The sequence below is a fragment of the Macaca fascicularis genome, chromosome 10 (assembly GCF_037993035.2).
Source record: "Macaca fascicularis isolate 582-1 chromosome 10, T2T-MFA8v1.1".
Classification (NCBI taxonomy): domain Eukaryota; kingdom Metazoa; phylum Chordata; class Mammalia; order Primates; family Cercopithecidae; genus Macaca; species Macaca fascicularis.
In genome coordinates, this window is record NC_088384.1 from 95114201 (window position 1) to 95133667 (window position 19467).

Sequence of the window (19467 nt, forward strand, 5' to 3'; positions counted from 1 at the left end):
GCTTTTATTTCTTGTATTGGCTGAATTTTATCGTTCAGCTTTTTTTTTTTTTTTAAATATGCTTGAGAATGTTCAGTTGTGGTTTTTGTTGATATAAAATTCTTGACTCACACTGTCCCTGCGAACTGTGCAGACTTTGCTCACTGCCTTTTGGCAATTGAGGATCACTGTGTAGAAGTCGGAGCCACCATAAGTTTTTCGTTGATAGTATGTTTAAATTCTTTTGTCGTTTTTGAATTAGCTCTGAGAGATTGGGTGTGGTGGCTAATGCCTGTATTCCCAGCACATTGGGAGGCTGAGGCAAGAGGTTTGCTTGAGCCTTGGAGTTTGAGAACAGCCTGGGCAACATAGCAAGACCCTGTCTCTACAAAACAATTTTTTAAAAAATTAGCTGGGCATGCTGGCACCTGCCTGTGGTCCCAGCTACTTGGGAGGCTGAGGCAGGAGGATCACTTGAGCCCAGGAGTTTTAAGGCTGTAGTGAGTTGTACTCCAACCTTTACCCTATCTCCAAAAAAAAAAAAAAAAAAAACCTTAAGGAAGTACGGCCTTTAGTTTGCAGTCTTTACCTGGACAAGAAATTAATTCTATTTCCCCAAGTTATTTTTGTTCTTACTGAGTTTTAATTATTGTGTCGTCATTTTGCCCAAAGTTCATTTTCTAATAGTGTTCAATTAAGAAGTTATACAGTTTTACAAGTTGTGTGTGTGTGTTGTGTTTTTGTATGAAAATGGTGGTAACAGTTTGGAAACTAAGTTGAAATGCTGGAGTTAATCTTTTTTGTCACTAAAAGATGACTCAGTTGCCTAAAAATTAGAGCAATTTTTCCTGTTTGTGGTTTGGAATCCCAGCTCTTAATCAGTTTGCATTTCAGTTCCAAATTTGTAGCCGTGGATAACTTCCATGAAACCACAGCTTTCTCTTGAAAGAGCAAAGAGCATGTAATGTTAATAGAGCTGTCAAGTTTGAGATGCTACATCTCAGAAAGTGCTTTATGTGCAGACTAAAATCTGCAAACAATCTCAGAGCCTAAAAACAGATTGCATAAGCTGTTGCTTGATCTCTGTGAGAGGCAATTAGTAATGAGGATGCTTGTTGAACTCATGTGGCCTGGGTTTGACTTCAAGACCAGGTCCTCCCTGACCCATGATTCAGAATAAGCTCTAACACCTGTCTTATTTCAGTTTCCTCAGTTGTAAATACAATAGTGTCTTGTCTGCCTCATGGGCTGTGTGTATATTTAATGAGATACAAATTTGTGAAAGCTTGGAGCACAGTACTTGCCAGTAGTAGGTGCTCAGTGAATTTTTTTTTTTTTTTTTTTTTTTTTGGTCTTTTTACCTCCCTTTCCTTTTGGTCTGTCAGAAAGATAGTATTTGTCCAGTCTAGTTGATGAGGTTATTGGGAGCAGAACTAAAGTGATAGAGAGGAAAATCTATTAAAAAACCAATAGAATATAACCTTGTGTGATTATAAATAATAAAAATTTAAAAATAGAGTTTGAAAATAAAAATACTTTTTATAGCAGATGTATTCAAATAGTGAAGGAGTAAGAATAAACAGGTTTGGCTTTTACCTTATAGACCCATAAAATGATTATATTTTTACAGAGATTCGTTAATTTATGCTCATTTTTTAAAATTTAACTTTTTTTGTGGGTACATTGTAGGTGTATATATTTATGTATGCTCATTCTTATAAGCCTGTTTTCTCCATCAGTTCCTAGTATCTCTATGCATACATTCTCTACCTGTACCATATTCTGAGATTTATAATATAATGACATGTAGGGCTGAAATTGGAACAATAACAAGAACAAGTCTGTCCTGGTGAAATGCTGGTCATTGGGAAATACAACCAACCAGAGGTAGAGCAGTGTGGGATAACTTTCTGGTTTCATCAGATGTTTTGAAAGCCTACATGGTATAGACCAGCTGCTGGATGATTGATTTGGTTTTGGCCTCCCCAGTCTGTAATTTCGAGTCACCAGGCAGAGCTGCTTCTGATCCTCATCTGCTCTTCAGTGTCTTAAACACTGATGGGCAGGAAACGCCTGGGTGTGCCTGGCTCAGAAGCTGAGTGCAGAGAACCTCTGCCTTCCTGAAGCTGGGGCTGCTGGGGTGGAAAGGCTGGAGCAGTAAGCTGTGCCTCAGGACACCTCCTGTGCCAGCCATGTTCTAAAGTCAGCACCTGGGAATTGCGTGGGTGCTGGGGAGGTTGTCTCACCTGTGAAAGAGGGAGCTGAACTCCTTCCTTCTGTGGGGATTGGTGTGCTGGGTCCCTGGGAAACCTATTAATATTGCTTCCCTTTGGTTCTTTTCATTTAGGTAGTTTATGTGGTGGTGAATACTAAACTTTCTTTTCTTTCTTTTTTTTTTTTTTTTTTCCCAACACAGCCTCTCTTTGTCACCCAGGCTGGAGTGCAGTGGGGTGATCTCAGCTCGTTGCAACCTCCACCTCCTGGGTTCAGGCGTCTCCTGCCTCAGCCTTCTGCAAGTAGCTGGGATTACAGGTGCATGCCACCATGCCCAACTAACTTTTTGTATTTTTGGTAGAGATGGGGTTTCACCATGTTGGCTAGGCTGGTCTTGAACTCCTGACCTCAGGTGATTTGCCTGCCTCGACCTCCCAAATTGCTGGGATTATAGGTGTGAACCACTGTATCCGGTCCTATTTTCTTTTAAATTAAACTAAATGATATTCATTATTGCTTTTCTACTTTTATGCTTATTCATTCTTTTAAATATTTTCTATTAGTAAGTTAACTTTTGAATAACCTTCTTGGGGGGAATGCAGAGATCTTGCTGTTGGATTCATTTTTCTCTTTCCTGCATTCACTTTTTATTTGTTATGTTTTGATGGGTGAATTTGTGTCTATAGTTTATGGTCTTCATAATGTATTACATATTTTGTCTTTCACTTTATTATGCTACCTTGGATTTTTTGTTAATCTTCTCATCCACTCATCTGCCCTCTTTATTTTAAACCCGAGTTCTAGTCTGTATTTCCCCTCTCAATGGCCTTGGCAGCTGGAACACAGTTGTGAGCTGTTGAAACTTACCTTTTTGCCTTCAATGAGAAAATGAAACTGACCTGGCATTGAATATGGTAATTCCTGTTCTGTCCTCATGGTCCAGGGGGATGGGTTTTCTTTTTGAGCGTGGAGATGAAACGCTGTCCCTGGTCGGTGTGCCCTTTCTTTAGGAACAGGGTGAATCTTGTCATTTCTTTTACTTTCCTTTTTGCTTTGGCCACCAAATTTAGAGCTGAATTTGTGGCTCAACTTGAATAACTTTGGCATATCTATGTTTAACATTTTCTCATTGGCTTTGATCTTTTGAATTTTTTTCTGTCATTTTTTGGATCTTGATCTATAACATTTTTATGTGATTTTGTTTTTCGTTGTGTATGTTCTTGTAAGTTGCCCCAAGACCTTTATAGAATGAAGTGAGATATATAAGTTAATAATTGACTGGGCATGGTGGCTCACACCTGTAATCCCAGCACTTTGAGAGACTGAGGTGGGCAAATTGCTTGAGGTCAGGAGTTCGAGATCAGCCTGGCCAACATGGCGAAACCCTGTCTCCACTAAAAATACAAAAATTAGCTGGGCCTGGTGGCGCTTACCTGTAATCCCAGCTACTTAGGAGGTTGAGGCAGGAGGATTGCTTGAACCTGGAAGGTGGAGGTTGCAGTGAGCCGAGATTGTGCCATTGCACTCCAGCATGGGTGACAGAGTAAGACTCCGTCTCAATAATAATAATAATAATAATAATAATAATAATAATAATTGTAAAAGTTATTATGCTTGTTCTCTAATAACTTGTCTTTCATTTTTCACTGTGTTCACATACTATTTAAAATATAAATGACCTTTAGATTTTCCATAGTATGTGCTCTGTGCAGTAATTTCTATGTCTCTATTTTCAGCATGATCTTTCTTCCCAAAGGTTGCAGGGAGAGTAGCTGAAGAAAGGGGTGCAGTGCTGGGCCACGAGGTGGGCTACTGCATCCGCTTTGATGACTGCACCGACCAGCTGGCCACGAGAATTAAGGTAAAGTGCTCAAGCTGCTTTTCCTAGTGGAAATAAGGAAGAAGATTATTTTGGGAGAATTAAAAACATGTAGCCCTTGCTGCTATACAGGACATTGATACCATGGCAGAAAGTGAAGAAAATTATCCTGACATCCAGAGACTTTAGTCAGCTGGGAGACAGAGAGCTGTTTCTTTCTTTTTTTTTTTGAGACGGAGTCTTGCTCTGTCACTTAGGCTGGAGTGCAGTGGCACGATCTCAGCTCACCGCAAGCTCCGCCTCCCGGGTTCATACCATTCTCCTGCCTCAGCCTCCCAAGTAGCTGGGACTACAGGCAACCGCCACCATGCCCGGCTAATTTTTTTTTTCTATTTTTAGTAGAGACGGGGTTTCACCGTGTTAGCCAGGATGGTCTCGATCTCCTGACCTCGCGATCCGCCCACCTTGGCCTCCCAAAGTGCTGGGATTACAGGTGTGAGCCACCGCACCCAGCGACACAGGGCTCTTTCAAAGAGTCCTGCAGTCTTAGCCCAGAAAGGAGATTGGAAGTAAGGTTTAGTCCTTGGTTCCAAAGATGAAGAGGTTAAGGGCTTGGAAGGTTGAATGACTTGCCTGATATTATATGCTAATCAGTGATAGGACCAAGACTCAAAGCTGTCTTTTCTTATGTGTATTTTACTGTATTTTCACTGACTCAAATAGCTATCGAAATATAGAAATAAGCCTGTAAAAGACTTGAAAATAGAGACCAAGTAGTATAAGTTGATGAAGTGTAGAATTCATGAATGTTGTTTCACTAATTAGTAATTTTCCATTTACATGTGAAAGTGGATTTCGTATGTGTGTTCTTTGGCCTCCTTGCTAATATTAAAGTAATTAGTATCAATAGTAATCAGTGTATAATCAACTCAACAGGGTGTCTGCCTACTACCTACCACTGTGCTAGAATCAAAGTCTAATCAGTCAGTGCAGTAAAACAGTGAATGAAAATAATCTGAGAAAATGAAAATTGGTTATTAGAATCTCAGTTACCTCTTAATTTGCAACAGAGGAAAAATTGAAAATCAGATAAACTGAATGACCAATGTAGCGATTTATAAAAATATGGACCTTACTTTCCGGATTACTATATTTTGTTGCATTCATTTTGCTAGGTGAAGGGAATATTTTTCTGTACCATCAAATATATTTGAACGAGCTAATTTTCGGTGGTTTGCATAACCATAAAAACCTTTGAGCCATCCATAAAAACCTTTTGTATTCCATTTGGTCACAATTTCAAGGTGCTCAGTTCTTGACTGGTGATTTGTCATTGGTGGCAAGTTCTCACTTTCGCTCTTACATATGTATGTGGTACCAGGTCCAAGAAAAACATGATGGTAATGCATCCTGCTCTTAAAACAAAAAAAGCAAAAAACACTAAGATACAGCATGCAAGGGAGATGGTTTAACCTGAAAACAAATTCAGTACGTTAAGAAGGCTGTTACTGTATGTTTCTGAAGCATTATAGATTCATTAATCTTAAATAATATTAGCTGACTTTTCTTGAGCACTACTCTGTCCTAGATCCTATGCTAAATGCTTTACATGTACAGTCAGTCCTCCGCATCCTGTGGGTTCTGTGTCTGTGGATTCAACCAACCTTGAATTACTAATATTAAAAAATAAAAATAAAAAATAATGTAAATTTTTAAAAATATAGTATAACAACTATTTACACAACATTTACATTGTTTTAAGCATTCTAAATAATCTAGAGATGATTTAAAGTATATGGGAAGGTATGCATAGGTTACATGCAAATACTATGCCATTGTATATAATGGACTTGAGCATCTGCAGATTTTGGTGTGGGCTGAGGGGGGCGGTTTCTAGAACCAACCCCCAAGGATACCCAGGAACTACTATACTATCTTATTTATTTTTCACATTAACTTGGTGAGGTAAATACTTTGATTACCTCATTTTACAAATGAGCAATCAGGGACAGAGAAGATGAGTAACTTGCCCAAGGTTCACACAGCTTAGTAAGAGGTAGAGCCAGGATCTGAACTCCCAGCAGTCTGACACCATAGCCCATGTGCTTAACCATGATCCTGTCTAGATTCTGTGAAATAATATTAGTTGAAGTTTAAGTTAATAACATCAAGAACTGCAATCTGTAGTCTTTGGGACATTTGAAGAGCAATTTATCTTAGACTTAGGGTGTTTCTTTGGGCAGATACCAATTGGTCTTCACTGCCTCTTTATCGATAGTACTAGTGGTGTAAGCCCAGAGGAAATGGGGCTTAGCTGATGTTTCCATAATAAATGCAAGTGAAATTCTGCTCAAAGATTTGCAACTCCAGCCGAGGACCCTATGTTTAAAGCCTTTTGTGAACAATTACATTGCTTGATAATGAAAATATGGAGGCATTTTCTCACAGTCCTTTGTGGGAATTTACTTGTACACATCCTGGCAAAGAGATTGCACTTGAACTTAAAAAATACCATTAATATTTAGTGTAAGTGAATTATTTCTAAAGCTTTGTGTTTTTATTTTTTAGTTTCTTACTGATGGAATGCTGGTCAGGGAAATGATGGTTGATCCGTTGTTAACAAAATATAGGTAAATGTGTTTTTCTTATGATAGCTTTCCTAGTTTCCAAAGTCCCCAGGGAGATGGAGAAGCAGGTGTGTTAGTAGCTGGGATTCATGTCTGTTTTAAGCTTCCCCAAAGCTTTTCTCTTGACCTTGGCTGTTGGGACCCTTGGTGTTTTTCTCAGAATTTAAATAGTATGGCCCTTTACAGACAGTAAAAAATGGGCATATTAAAATTCCTGTCATTACTTAGTCTGGTAACTTGTCCTTTTTATTTTGCCTTGTCACACTCCAGTATTGATGGTGACTGCAGAGAACTAACTGGCCCATGTTAAATGTAATTTACAGAGTCCAAATAATTTTTTATCACTTTCCCCCTCCTAGTATATCTGTCTGTCACTCATAGCATTAAAGCTGTCCCACCCAGGCTCTGGTATTCTCGAGGAGGGTATCACATTTGACCCCCTGTTCCACGTATGTCACAACTGTAGTCAGCTACCTCTTTGACTGTTGTTATAGCTTAACAGTCTTCAGGTGGTTGGGCTTTGTTCTGATTTTTATGTGTTCTGTGGGGTTATAGGTTATGTTTTCATTTAAAATCAGATATTAAAATCAGTTGGAATTCAGTGTGAATGGTAAAATGCTTAAAGATAACAATAGTACACTTTTTAAAATTCAGATATGTTATTGTCACCGTTTTTATTAACCTAAGAATTGCCTCTTTGTCAAAGAAGAGTAGCTTAGGTTTACTTTTGATGCAGAGTGATTGTATGAGGACTAAATACCCAGAGGCTGGCTCTTTGATGGTCTAGAGGAGATGATGTGTGGTTTTTTTAGAGGCTCACTGAGAGCTTCTCTTTCATTCTTAGTGTCATCATGCTGGATGAAGCCCACGAGAGGACCTTGTACACTGATATTGCCATTGGCTTGCTAAAAAAGGTATGACTTTACTGCTAGCTTTTTATTGTGTGTGTTTATTTTATTGCCCCATTACAAAAACAGTTGTAGCAACTTGGAAAATAAAACAAAATACCAAGGAAGAAAATTAAAATCATCCATAATCTTACCCATTCAGAGAATATCAGCAGTAAAATGTTGATATGTTTTCTTCTCTTTTCTGTATGTATATGTGTGTGTGTGTACTTGGATCTGTTTTGGCATACTAGGGATTGATTGAATTGTATATACTAATTTGTATCTTTCATATTTCCCTGAACATTACATTAGGATCATTTTTCTGTGTCATTTAAATATTCTCTGAAGATACTATTTTTAATGGTTATTTAATCACATCTCTGTCATAAAGTATTTAACTTCCCCTACTGTTAGCAATTTATATAGCTTGCAGATTCTAAATATTATAAATACTGTTGCAGCGAGCACCCTTGTAATTAAATCTGCTACATTTCTGTTTCTTTCTTTATTATTAAGGTTTCAAACATATCCCAAAGAGGTGTATAATGACCCCCATGTACCCATCATCTGGCTTCAACAATTACAACTCACAGCCAATTTTGTTTCAATCTTACCTCCACTCTCTCCTCCCTTCCCATATTTTCTGATTGTTTTCTTTGGACAGATTCCCAATTAGAGTCTAGAAAGAAGTGTTAGAACAGGGTGATTAAAAGCATAGGCATTGAGTCAGACTACCTGGGTTCAAATTCTGACTTTGCTGAGTTTACTCATCTCTAAAATGGGATAATAGGAGTCTCTATATCTGTGCTGGTGTACTTTCCTCTATGGTAGCCACTAGCCACCTGTGGCTATTGAGATAAAAGTTAATTAAAATAGAAGAAAGTAAAAAAATTCAGGTTCTCAGTGACATTGGCTATTTTTCTTTTCTTTTTTTTTTTTTGAGACGGAGTTTTTCTCTTGTTGCCTAGGCTAGAGTACAGTGGCGTGATCTTGGCTCACTGCAACCTCCACCTCTCAGGTTCAAGCGATTCTCCTGCCTCAGCCTTCCCGAATAGCTGAGATTACAGGCATGTGCCACCATGCCCTGCTAATTTTGTATTTTTAGTAGAGGTGGGGTTTGGTTCCTCCACGTTGGTCAGGCTGGTCTCGAACTCTGCCTGCCTCGGCCTCCCAAAGTCTTGGGTTTACAGGCGTGAGCCACTGTGCCCGGCCACTTTGGCTATTTTTCAAGGGCTCTATAGCCACAGGTGGCTAGTGGCTTATGCATCAGACAGTACAAATAAAGTTTTCGTCATTGCAGAGAGTTCTGTTAGACATAGGTGCTGTATATTGTGATTTGTTTTGAAGCTTAAGTAAGATAGCAAAAAACTTCTAGGTTAGTGCCTGGCATAGGGTCACAGCTAGACTGTGAGGTTCTTTTGTGCAAATTAGAAAAAGATGTCCCCTCTGGGAGGATGTCTAGAGCTAGGTAGGAGGCAAGTGGGCTGGATTGCTGATGCCCCTAGCCCTCTCAGCCAGGCATCTTTGCACAGTGGGTGTACTGTGTACCTGTATGCAGGGCCTCTGGGCTAGCACATAAGTTAGTCTGTATTAGTTGTTATTATTACTACTTTCATTATTATTTTATTCCATTGCCAAAGATTTAGATTTTTTGATACTTTGAGGGAATTATTGTACCATGTTATTACCTTTTTCAGAAACAGTATAATAAGAGGGCTGATTTCACTGAATTTTTGCCAACACTGAGTGTTAGCCTTAAAAAAATAAATGCTTGCCAATGGGATAGATGGGGAAAAATATCTCATTGTTATTATATATCTTAGCTGTATCTCATTTGATCACTTCTCTAATGCCTGTTGATTATGTGTTTCTTTGAGTAACTTAATATCTTTTATCTCTCTTTTTTTTTTTTTGCCATATTTCTGTCTTGGTGTTATCATTTATTGTTTGTTTGCTTCTAATATACTTTTTCATACATAGATTCAAACTATCTTGAGACCTGGGTTTCAGGAAAAAATGGTTTTATTCGCAGTAAATTCAGATTTGGATCTTAAAGCTTCTTTATAGTTTTTATAATTTAAAAAATTTACTTTGGAAAATTCCATACATTTACAAATTAGAAATAATAGTGTAATGACCCCCCTGCCTTACCTTTGACAATTATTAATTTGTAGTCAGTCCTTTCATCTGTAAGCTCCCCTACCTCCTCCTCAGGCAAAAAAACAAAAACAAAAAAAAAACCCACTGAATTTTGAAATACATTTCAGATATCAAATGATCTCACCCATAAGTATTGCACTATTATTATTTCTTAATGTCTTCTTTTTTTAGATTCAGAAAAAGCGAGGGGATCTTCGATTGATTGTGGCTTCAGCCACTCTGGATGCGGATGTAAGAGCCTTTCCTCCCCTTTCCTCCTCTCCTCACAAACACTTTCGTCCTATATATCCTTGGGAAGTTACCTCTAGCAAGAGCTTATCTTTGGCAGAAGGGCCTACCTTCTTTATGGGACCATCTGATGTCCTAGATTTCATAGAGTCAGAGGATACTCTTTTTCAGCTTGTGGGTGGAAATTAGCCTGTAATTAATTAAGTTCATAATTACCTACCTGTCTTGTTTATCTACATTCTGTCTTTCTCCCCACTTAGGCAGCTTCTTTTTATTATCTTTTCAGTATGAGTCTGTATTTCTTGAATTTATTTATGACTATACCATATATATTTAGATTTTTCTGTGCAATTGAAGTTTCTCCTGGGCCGGGCATGGTGGCTCACACCTGTAATCCCAGCACTTTGGGAAGCTGAGGCAGGCGGATCACTTGAGGTCAGGAGTTTGAGGCCAGCCCAGCCAACATGGTGAAACCCCGTCTCTACTAAAAATACAAAATTAACTGGGCGTAGTGGCGCATCCCTATAATCCCAGCTACTTGGGAGGCTGAGGCAGGAGAATCGCTTGAACCTGGGAGGCATAGGTTGTAGTGAGCCGAGATCGCTCCATTGCACTCCAGCTTGGGCAACAAGAGCGAAACTTCATCTCAAAAAAAAAAAAAAAGTTTCTCCTGTATGTATAATAATTTCCATGTTGAAGTTTTTTATGGCTAGGTTTACTTATTTTTCTCTCTTGACGACCGATAGTTTGAACAGCAGCTCAACTCAACAAATACTTTTGACCACTTGCTATATATACATGCAGAAATAGATGTTTGCAGTTCAGTGTGTTCAAAGCACTGAGGCAGCCAAGGAGGGAGCCCTTAACTCCAGCCAGCCGGGGGGTGCCCAGAAACTTTCATAAAGGTGGTGACGTACCAGCTGTGCTTGAAAGATGGACAGCCATTTTCCAGATGGATGAAGGTGGGGAAGGGCACCCTAAGCATAAATGAAATCACAGGGACATGACCATGAGTTCACGGAGCTTCGAGTCTTATCTTACCTGCCAGACCCTTATGGGTGAATTACCCCCGAACTTCCTCTCTGACTTTATTTTCTTCCACTTTCTCCAGTGCTCCCTACATTCCAGCCTCACTGGTCCCCTTGCTGTTCCTCAAAACAACCCAGGCATGCTTATGCTCTGGAGGAACCCTCTTTTTAGATCATTCTTCCCCAGACAGTCTAAGGTTCTCTCCTAATTTCATTCCAGTTTTGAGTATTTATTTCCTCAGAGAGGCGCTATCTAAAACAGCACCCCAAATGTTCTTTATTCCCTTATTCTGATTTTTTTTTATGTTTATCACTTGTCTATCACTACTTAACATTATATGCATTGTTTATTGTGTGTCTCCTGTCACTAAAACATGAGCTCCATTAAGATCAGGACTTTGTCTCGTTTTGTCCCTTCTACCTAAAACAATGTCTGGCACAGAATAGGCACTTGCGTTGAATGAATTTTGATTGAATGGAAAGCAATGGAAGATTAAAATGGGGAGGTTAGGGTCAGATGACGGAAGGCCTTACATGCTCAGCCAGAGAGGATGAACTCCATCCTATGTCTGGTTGGGAGCCATGGGAACATGTGAGAGTGGGCAGTGACTTGATCATGTTTGGGCTCTAGAAAGATCATTCTGAGTGCTGTGTATGGGAGAGAAGAGTAGATACGGAGTCTCCAGTAGATATGGAGGCCAGTTCTGAAATCCAGGTGAGATGTGGTCCCTGGCTCCTGGCTCCTGGGAAACAGAACAACTTGGAGAGAGAGAGAGCGCAGCATGGCGAAGGTGAATGTCCAATGTGTCCGGAGACTGGTTTCTCAGACCTTTCCACAGGCTGTAGGAGTCTGTTGTCTTAGGTCTGCCCATGGCAACTTCTGGGTTAAAGCTCCTCTCTTGCCCTGTTTAATTGTCATCTCTCTCACCCATGGTATCTGCTGGCATGCTATTTTGTGGACTATGGCTGACTTCACCTCTAGTTAGCTCCTCTGTGGCCACGTTACACAGAACATCTCTATCTCTTTTTTACCCCCTCCTTAAAAATTATTAAATTAAGTTAAAAATTATTCCAGTTTTTATTATGTTCAAAACTGTAATGTCCAAGTCTTTTCTTAGATGCATTTTATTTATTTATTTATTTATTTATTGAGACCGAGTCTCTCTTGCCCAGGCTGGAGTGCAGTGGTGTGATCTCAGCTCACTGCAAACTCTGCCTCCCAGGTTCAAGTGATTCTCGTGCTTCCGTGTCCCGAGTAGCTGGGACTACAGGCGTAAGCCACTATGCCTGGCTAATTTTTGTATTTTTAGTAGAGATGGGGTTTCATCATGTTGGCCAGGCTGGTCTCGAATTCTGGACCTCAGGTGATCCTCTTGCCTTGGGCTACCAAAGTGCTGGATTTACAGGCGTGAACCACCACGCCCGGCTAGATTCATTGTTAATTAATACTAATTGTTCACAATTGCCTTTTATTGTCTTGGTGTGACACAGAGATGAAAAAAATAGCTTCTTTCAGTTCTGTCTGTGGTAGTTGATATAGATGACTTTCTGGAAGCAGTTTTGTAAGCAGGAAGGCAGCATGTAGGAGCTTTGTCCTGCCTTGCTCTGCTGTGGTACAGGACATGCTGGACCCTGGTGAGCTGGGCCATTCCTTCTTATCCCATCCTCACTGCTCAGCCGGTACCTCCTGTGTGAAGAGGACAGTGGTTTCTATGTGTCTCTGAATGGGGGATCTGTGTGTGTGAGTCATCTCTGTGTGGGTTGTGGGTCCATGTGTGAGCGGCCTATGTGAGGTATGGGATGTGAGTTTGTATGTGAATGAAAGAAAGAAAGAGGATATGAGTGGGCGAAAGAGGGCAAGAACGAGGAGGACCATGTGGGAGTGGCAGTGGGGTTGGGTGTGGCTTAGGAAACATTTTAATCTGGAGACCCAGGGAAGTCCAGAACTCATCCCCTGGCCCCCAGTGGCTCGGTCTGTGGGTGATAGACTAATTTCAAACCTCCTAGAGCTAGGGCTGCTGATAGGCCACCTGCTATGGTTTCTCTCAGCGACTGGGGTGGCCCAGCCTGCAGATGAAGACAGTGGCGGCTGCAGCCGGGAGGCAGAGACCAGCAGAGCATGATGGGGCTGATCAAATAGCTGCTTTGGTTGCTTTAGCTACTTTCTTAATGTAAGCCCATTTAAACGAACAATTATGTAACATGACTGGATATAATTATGAAGTATTTATTGATCCTGTATCACATGATATTATGATATTGCTTTTCTTTTATTTGTGTCCAACTACATGGCAGAATATGTGGTTACTGCTCCCATAGTTTTTTTGTCGTAAGTCCAGCTACTTGAAGAGAGACTAATTTCTCTTTCCAGGTTCTTAGAGAAGGAACTTAGGATCAGCTGGGGTCAGGTCCCCACCCTGGACCTGTCTACATGGGCCAAGGGCTGTTGGCCAAGGGACGGGTGTCTTGGGTAGACATGGCTGCTTGGCGGCCACTCCAGTGGATCAGGAAGGAGCAGCTACCAGGGAAGGAGCCTATGGTGAGCTAGAAGACAACCCTGCAGATGGCCACATCATTTACATTCCATTTCATAGACTGTCCCCTGCCTTTATATGATGTACGCTTCTTACCGTGTCTATATGTCAATGTGACCCCACCTCTTTCAAACCTGACTCAAACTCCTCTTTTCTGGGTGTGTTGAACTCATTTTACTCTTCTTGTTCCTTGATCCTGCCTCAAGATTCTTGCATTGTTGGTACTATATTTATTTACTTTTTTTTTTTTTATGTATTTTGTATTTCCAAATAAAGATACAAGATAAAGATCTTAAAGGTCTTGTGCCTTCTCAGTAAATGCTGAGTCTTAATTCTTTTTTTTTTTTTTTGAGACGGAGTTTCGCTCTTGTTGCCTAGGCTGGTGTGCAATGTCGCGATCTTGGCTCACTGCAACCTCCGCCTCCCAGGTTCAAATGATTCTCCGTCTCAGCCTTCCTAGTATCTGGGATTACAGGCGCCCACCACCATGCCCAGCCATTTTTTTTTTTTTTGGCATTTTTAGTAGAGATGGGATTTCACTACGTTGGCCAGGCTGGTTTTGAACTCCTGACCTCAGGCGATCCACCTGCCTTGGCCTCCCAAAGTGCTGGGATTACAGGCATGAGCCACCGCATCTGGCCGAGACTTAATTCTTGAAAGAGTAACTCCCTATCTTTACTTTTCAGTACCATGTATTCCTTAATGGTAAGGTTTAGGCATCCACTCTAATAAAATTGTCAAGGCATCATCTTCTTCCTTGTTCTGCTTGCCTTTTTGGTAACATTCACCCCTGTCCAAGCCTTTTGGTAAAATCTTCCTCCTCCTCCTCCTTCCAGAGCTCCTGGAGCCCTGCCAACTCCCCTCTCCCACCTCCTTGTTGGCTTCCTCTTGGGCTCCTTCTCTGTCTGCTCTTACCCCTCAAGGCTGCACACCCCTGTGGCCCTTAGTTCAGCTGAGCCTTCATGCTTGTGGCAGTCTTGACTGTGTGCCTGCACACTAGCCTTAGCTGTCTGGCAGCTGGCTAGCTGTGGACATCCTAAACTCATAAACTTGTGACTCTCGGATTCTCCATCTCAGTCTCTTTCTCGTGATCATTCAGACCAAGACCTCCATTTCTTTAAGAAGTTTTTATCCCCGGTTGAGTAAGAAGTCACTCCAGCCTTCTTTCCAATGTGCACGTGTGTGCACACTCACTCACTGATTGCTAGTTCCTACCAGTTGTATCTCTGAAATGATTTGCCCAGGTTTACACTTTGTCTCCCCTGCACTATTATGATAGCTTCATTAATTAGTTTGTTTGCCTTGAATCTTTTAGTTCCTCTGCCCTTCTCCAAAATGGCCACTGGAGTCCGGGATCCAGCTCGCAGGTCTGATAATATCATGCCCATCCTCACTGCCCTTGTCTTGCCCGTTGGATAAAGTGTCAGTGCAGCTCAGCACTTGGGTCCCTTCAGAGTTATGGCTAACATCACTTATTGAGTGCCATTCTAGGCTAGACGTGTGCCACAGCCGTCTCACACACTTTATTTGAACCTCACAGCAACCTTGCAGGGTGGATAGCAGTTTGTCCGTTTTGCAGATGAGACGGCTGACTCAGAGACGAGGGAGGCCTGCCCTAGACCTTGCCTCTGTCCTCCCTTAGGGACCCCTTTACATTTTAGTCCACACTGTGCTGTTGTCCTGGTAAGGGATGTCTCCCCCTTCCCAGCCAGTAATAATCCTTAGCCTTTACGGTGCAGGCGAGGGATATTGCCGCTTCCATGAAGCTCTCCCTGAAAGCCAGTTGTTCTTAACTTTTCATTCTGTCAGATTGTAATCTGCAGCTCTTTCCTGGTCACAGCGTCAGTCTGCCTTAGGGTTTATTTTATCAGCTCTTTGCACATCTGCCTTCTGTGAACTGTTTACTCTTTTGGGGCATGGGGTCTCTGTTCCCACTTGTTTGTGTGTTACTTCTGGTGTACCTGTGCTGTGCATGTCATAGGGATGCAGGAAGGCTGAAGCAACTTGAAGGGAATTTACCCAAAAGAAAGTGAACAGGGGTACTGTGTGGAATTCTGCATAGCAAAACATAGTTTTGTTGGCATGAGGCACTTTTATGTCTGTGCTTATTCTTCTCAATTTTGAGGTTAATGTATAACATCCCTGTACTTTGTAGTTGAATCCAGTTTACTCTTTTAAAAATACCCCTCGGAGCCCCTTCACTTAGTGTTTGATGCTGTTCATTAGCACAGCTCCTGGGCTTTTGGGTTTCCTGGAGCAGGATGGACATGGTTTATAAAGGTACATAGGGAAATAAAGACAAGCTTTGCAGTTACGTAGCCAGGCCTTGGGGAAATGAGTAGAGGTGGGGAATGGAAAGGGGACCCAGATTCAAATCGTGGAGCACTCCACCCGACGGGACATCCATGCCCCCTCTGCAGTGGATACTAGCTGCTTCCCATCTGGTGCTCACTTGCCTGCCTGCATAGTCACTTAACTCTTCTCAGTCGCAGCTTCTCTTTGTACCTTAGGGTCACATTCCCCAAGAGAGGATCTTTGGTGGTGTTTCCTTCCTCCATCATTGGCCAGAGCCCTTAAGACAGGTCTCCTTGTGGGCTGCAAGTGGTAGTCAAGTACCATTAAATAGGATGTGGCCACCTGTTTGGGAGAAACTGCCAAGAGACACTTCTCCCAGCGGTACTGCACGAGTGTCGGGGAAGTACATGATTGATGGCCTACCCCATGCAAAGCCTCGCACTCACTACTGTAGGGCGTGTAAAGATGGAGAAGACACTATCCCTGCCATCAAGTGACCTAAAACCATTAACAATGGGGCCAGAAACACACCTACTGTTCACAGAAGGAAAAGTTTCCTTATAAATTGATAACTCAAATGATCATATCTATGTTTTCCAGATAGAGTTACGCACCAACCTAATCTAACCTGTACTGAACTTGAATCACATCTTTGACCTAATTTTTGCTTAAATGAAATACAGAGGATAGGAATAAGATAAATAATACTACAGCTACATGTTAACTCAGATGCTATACTGAATGCACTTTTGAAATCTAACCTTTATTATTTTTATGAAAACTTTAGTAAAGACTGTCATTGAAATGTGATTCCCCACAATTGCAGTTAGAAAAATGTGAATTTAAAAAATGTGTGTTACAACCCGTAATCTGTATTGCGTATATGTAATCCTTGCTACTCACCTGTGTTTGGCCAGTTTTATATTATTTTTTTTCCTCCATGAATCGCTGTGAACCTTTTTCTCTAAGAGAAATGAAGAATTAATTTTTTTCTTTTTAGAAATTCCGGGATTTCTTTAATCAAAATGAAACCAGTGATCCAGCAAGGGATACAAGTGTGATCCTTACAGTGGAAGGGCGAACATTTCCGGTGGATATCTTTTATCTACAAAGGTTTGATGATGCTTGAATTCTTGATGATGGTGATTAGAAAATCACCATCGGCCTCTGATGTAGAATGTCAGAACTGCATTTGCTCACAACTCTAAAGGATGGGGAGGAGCATGTTTTGTGTCCCTTGTCATTGGTCTAGAATGTTTTTACCCTGCTCTGCATCACTGCTGAATTTACTTTAAACTCTTCACACTGACACGCAAGTTTCCGTGAGTCTGTGGCTAGTAGCTCAGCCAGAGAGAGCGAAAGTGGTGAAAGGTTTTGGAGAGGGAAGCTTGATCGTTTTCAGAACTGGGGTTTACAAGGCTGCATGTCAGCAGGGGCAGTATTGGTGATTTGAATCATTTGGCTCTCAGTTCTCTACATCCCTAGCTAGAAGGCCCAGTTGGTACTTTTGGGAGTAGCCTACTTAGACAAGCAAGGGGCCATCCTAATTCCTGTACTAGTCACTGCACAAACAAAGACCAGGAGCCTGTTCCAGTGGCTGATAAATCCAGAGTTGTGGACTTGATTTCTGAATCGTTTTGTTGGAGAGCACATCCATCAGGGCCATCCAGCTGACCCATAAATGCTGCTATTGATAAGGAGGGAAAATGGGCTGGGAAGAGTATGGGCTTTAGCACTGGGACCACAGCTCCCGATTTTCATTGGTCTGATGTCTTTGCATACTAAAGATAGCACATCTGTTTGTATGGGTATATCATTTTATTTCTTTGCAAATAAAGCTAAAAATCATAGTTGACATATAATTATGGATTATTCTTGAATATTACATTTGAAAAATGAATATTTTATTTATCAATGTACTAATTACCTACTGGGCAGGCCCAAACTCACTTTTATGAGCTTTGCTGCCAGATTATTAGGGTAATTGATCTGTAATTAACGAGCATATTCTAGTGATGAATTCATCCCATTTGTCTTTTCAGTCCTGTTCCAGATTATATCAAATCAACTGTGGAAACTGTGGTGAAAATTCACCAGACAGAGGGAGACGGAGACATTTTAGCATTTCTTACTGGCCAGGTAATGCCATTGTACTTCTCTGATGAACAGACATGTTAAGACAGCACCAAAATTAATACAGAGCCTTGTTACTTTACTCAGCCGTTTATTTCATGTTTTGTTATATTTTGTGGTTCCATAATTATGTAAAAAATTGATTTGATGTCATTCATCTACCATCTAGATTGTCAGGGAGTCGTTAGCCCCTGCCTGTTCTGTCTGCAGAGGGTTAAATGTTTTTTAAATGTATTAACTGATTCCAAAATAAACTAAGTAGTTGAGTGAGGGCTGTTTTGTTTGCCAGAATTGGATACTACATTGGGTCCATGGTCCTGCACACATGTTGCTGCTGTGTACCTCTTTTTCCAGTGACACCTTTGCAGCTCATCCTGAAGGTGATAAGTGGCCATATTACTGGTACAACAACTGAACAGACCCAAGTGCTCACTGAAGGTGGCAGCACTATTCAGACCTGCCCTCCAACTGTAATCTTTTCCACTGCCAAACACTTTCCATGGTTCAGTAATCTTTTTTGGAGAAAGCTTCTAGTGATTTTATATGCTAAAACTTGTCCATATGCATGCGATGCTTGTTTGACACTGTATATGTATGCTGGGTAAAATAGTCATTGTTTTTATTTATTGGGAACTCGTCCATTCATTGCAGATCACATTGATTTTTTAGTAACTAATAGTGTAGTTGCAAAATTTCACCCATTGTCATCATTGTTTATTAGCATTTAATTAAATATCATCCCAGAGTGGAACATGATGGCACTGAAATTATTGCATCTGACCAAAATTAAAATCCAGATTCTGACTTTGATCTTCTTTCAGTATGATGAAATAGCATGCTTTAAAGTGATCTCAGTTTCTTTGGTTCCTGGTTCAATGTCTTTAGGAAGAGGTAGAAACTGTTGTGTCGATGCTCATCGAGCAGGCTCGGGCGTTAGCTCGCACTGGGATGAAGAGACACCTCCGAGTTCTCCCCATGTATGCAGGACTGCCTTCCTTTGAGCAAATGAAAGTGTTTGAAAGGGTGTCACGCAGTGTCAGAAAGGTGAGACTATCCTGATGACCAAGGGTGTTGGCAGCCGTCTATAATCATAATGATGCTCATTTACTTGATGTGAAACTTGCTAAACACAAGGCAGACTTCTAGGTCTGTATTTCTGTGTAGTAGATCTAAAAGCACACAATAATAAATAATACATTGTGAAGATTTCTTTCTTTCTTTTTTTTTTTTTTTGAGACGGAGCCTCACTCTGTCGCCCAGGCTGGAGTGCAGTGGCGCAATCTCAGCTCACTGCAAGCTCCGCCTCCCGGGTTCACGCCATTTTCCTGCCTCAGCCTCCTGAGTACCTGGGACTACAGGCGCCCGCCACCACGCCCGGCTAATTTTTTTGTATTTTTAGTAGAGACTGGATTTCACTGTGTTAGCCAGGATGGTCTCGATCTCCTGACCTTGTGATCCGTGTGCTTTGGCCTCCCAAAGTGCCAGGATTACAGGCGTGAGCCACTGCGCCTGGCCCGTTGTGAAGATTCTAAACCCGTCCCACTGAAGGGTCACTCTGAC

At 41.2% G+C, this 19467-nt stretch overlaps 1 protein-coding gene across 14 annotated transcripts in view; it reads left to right on the forward strand.

Annotated features, from left to right (window-relative positions):
• The window catches only part of DHX35 (DEAH-box helicase 35), a 100217-nt gene that overhangs the window by 23472 nt on the left and 57278 nt on the right, over positions 1-19467 (forward strand). For 8 of the 14 annotated variants that reach the window (XR_010578665.2, XR_012419384.1, XR_012419383.1 and 5 more), the window contains exons 5-11: positions 3950-4054; positions 6581-6642; positions 7484-7553; positions 9861-9920; positions 16775-16887; positions 17817-17913; positions 18793-18951. Coding sequence is in view for 6 of the 14 variants with exons in the window: in XM_065523138.2 (XP_065379210.1) it covers positions 3950-4054; positions 6581-6642; positions 7484-7553; positions 9861-9920; positions 16775-16887; positions 17817-17913; positions 18793-18951 (666 nt within the window). In the remaining 8 variants the exon portion in view is untranslated. The remainder of the gene's footprint in view (positions 1-3949; positions 4055-6580; positions 6643-7483; positions 7554-9860; positions 9921-16774; positions 16888-17816; positions 17914-18792; positions 18952-19467) is intronic. The other 6 variants (XR_012419385.1, XM_074005319.1, XM_074005320.1 and 3 more) reach the window with 2 other exon arrangements.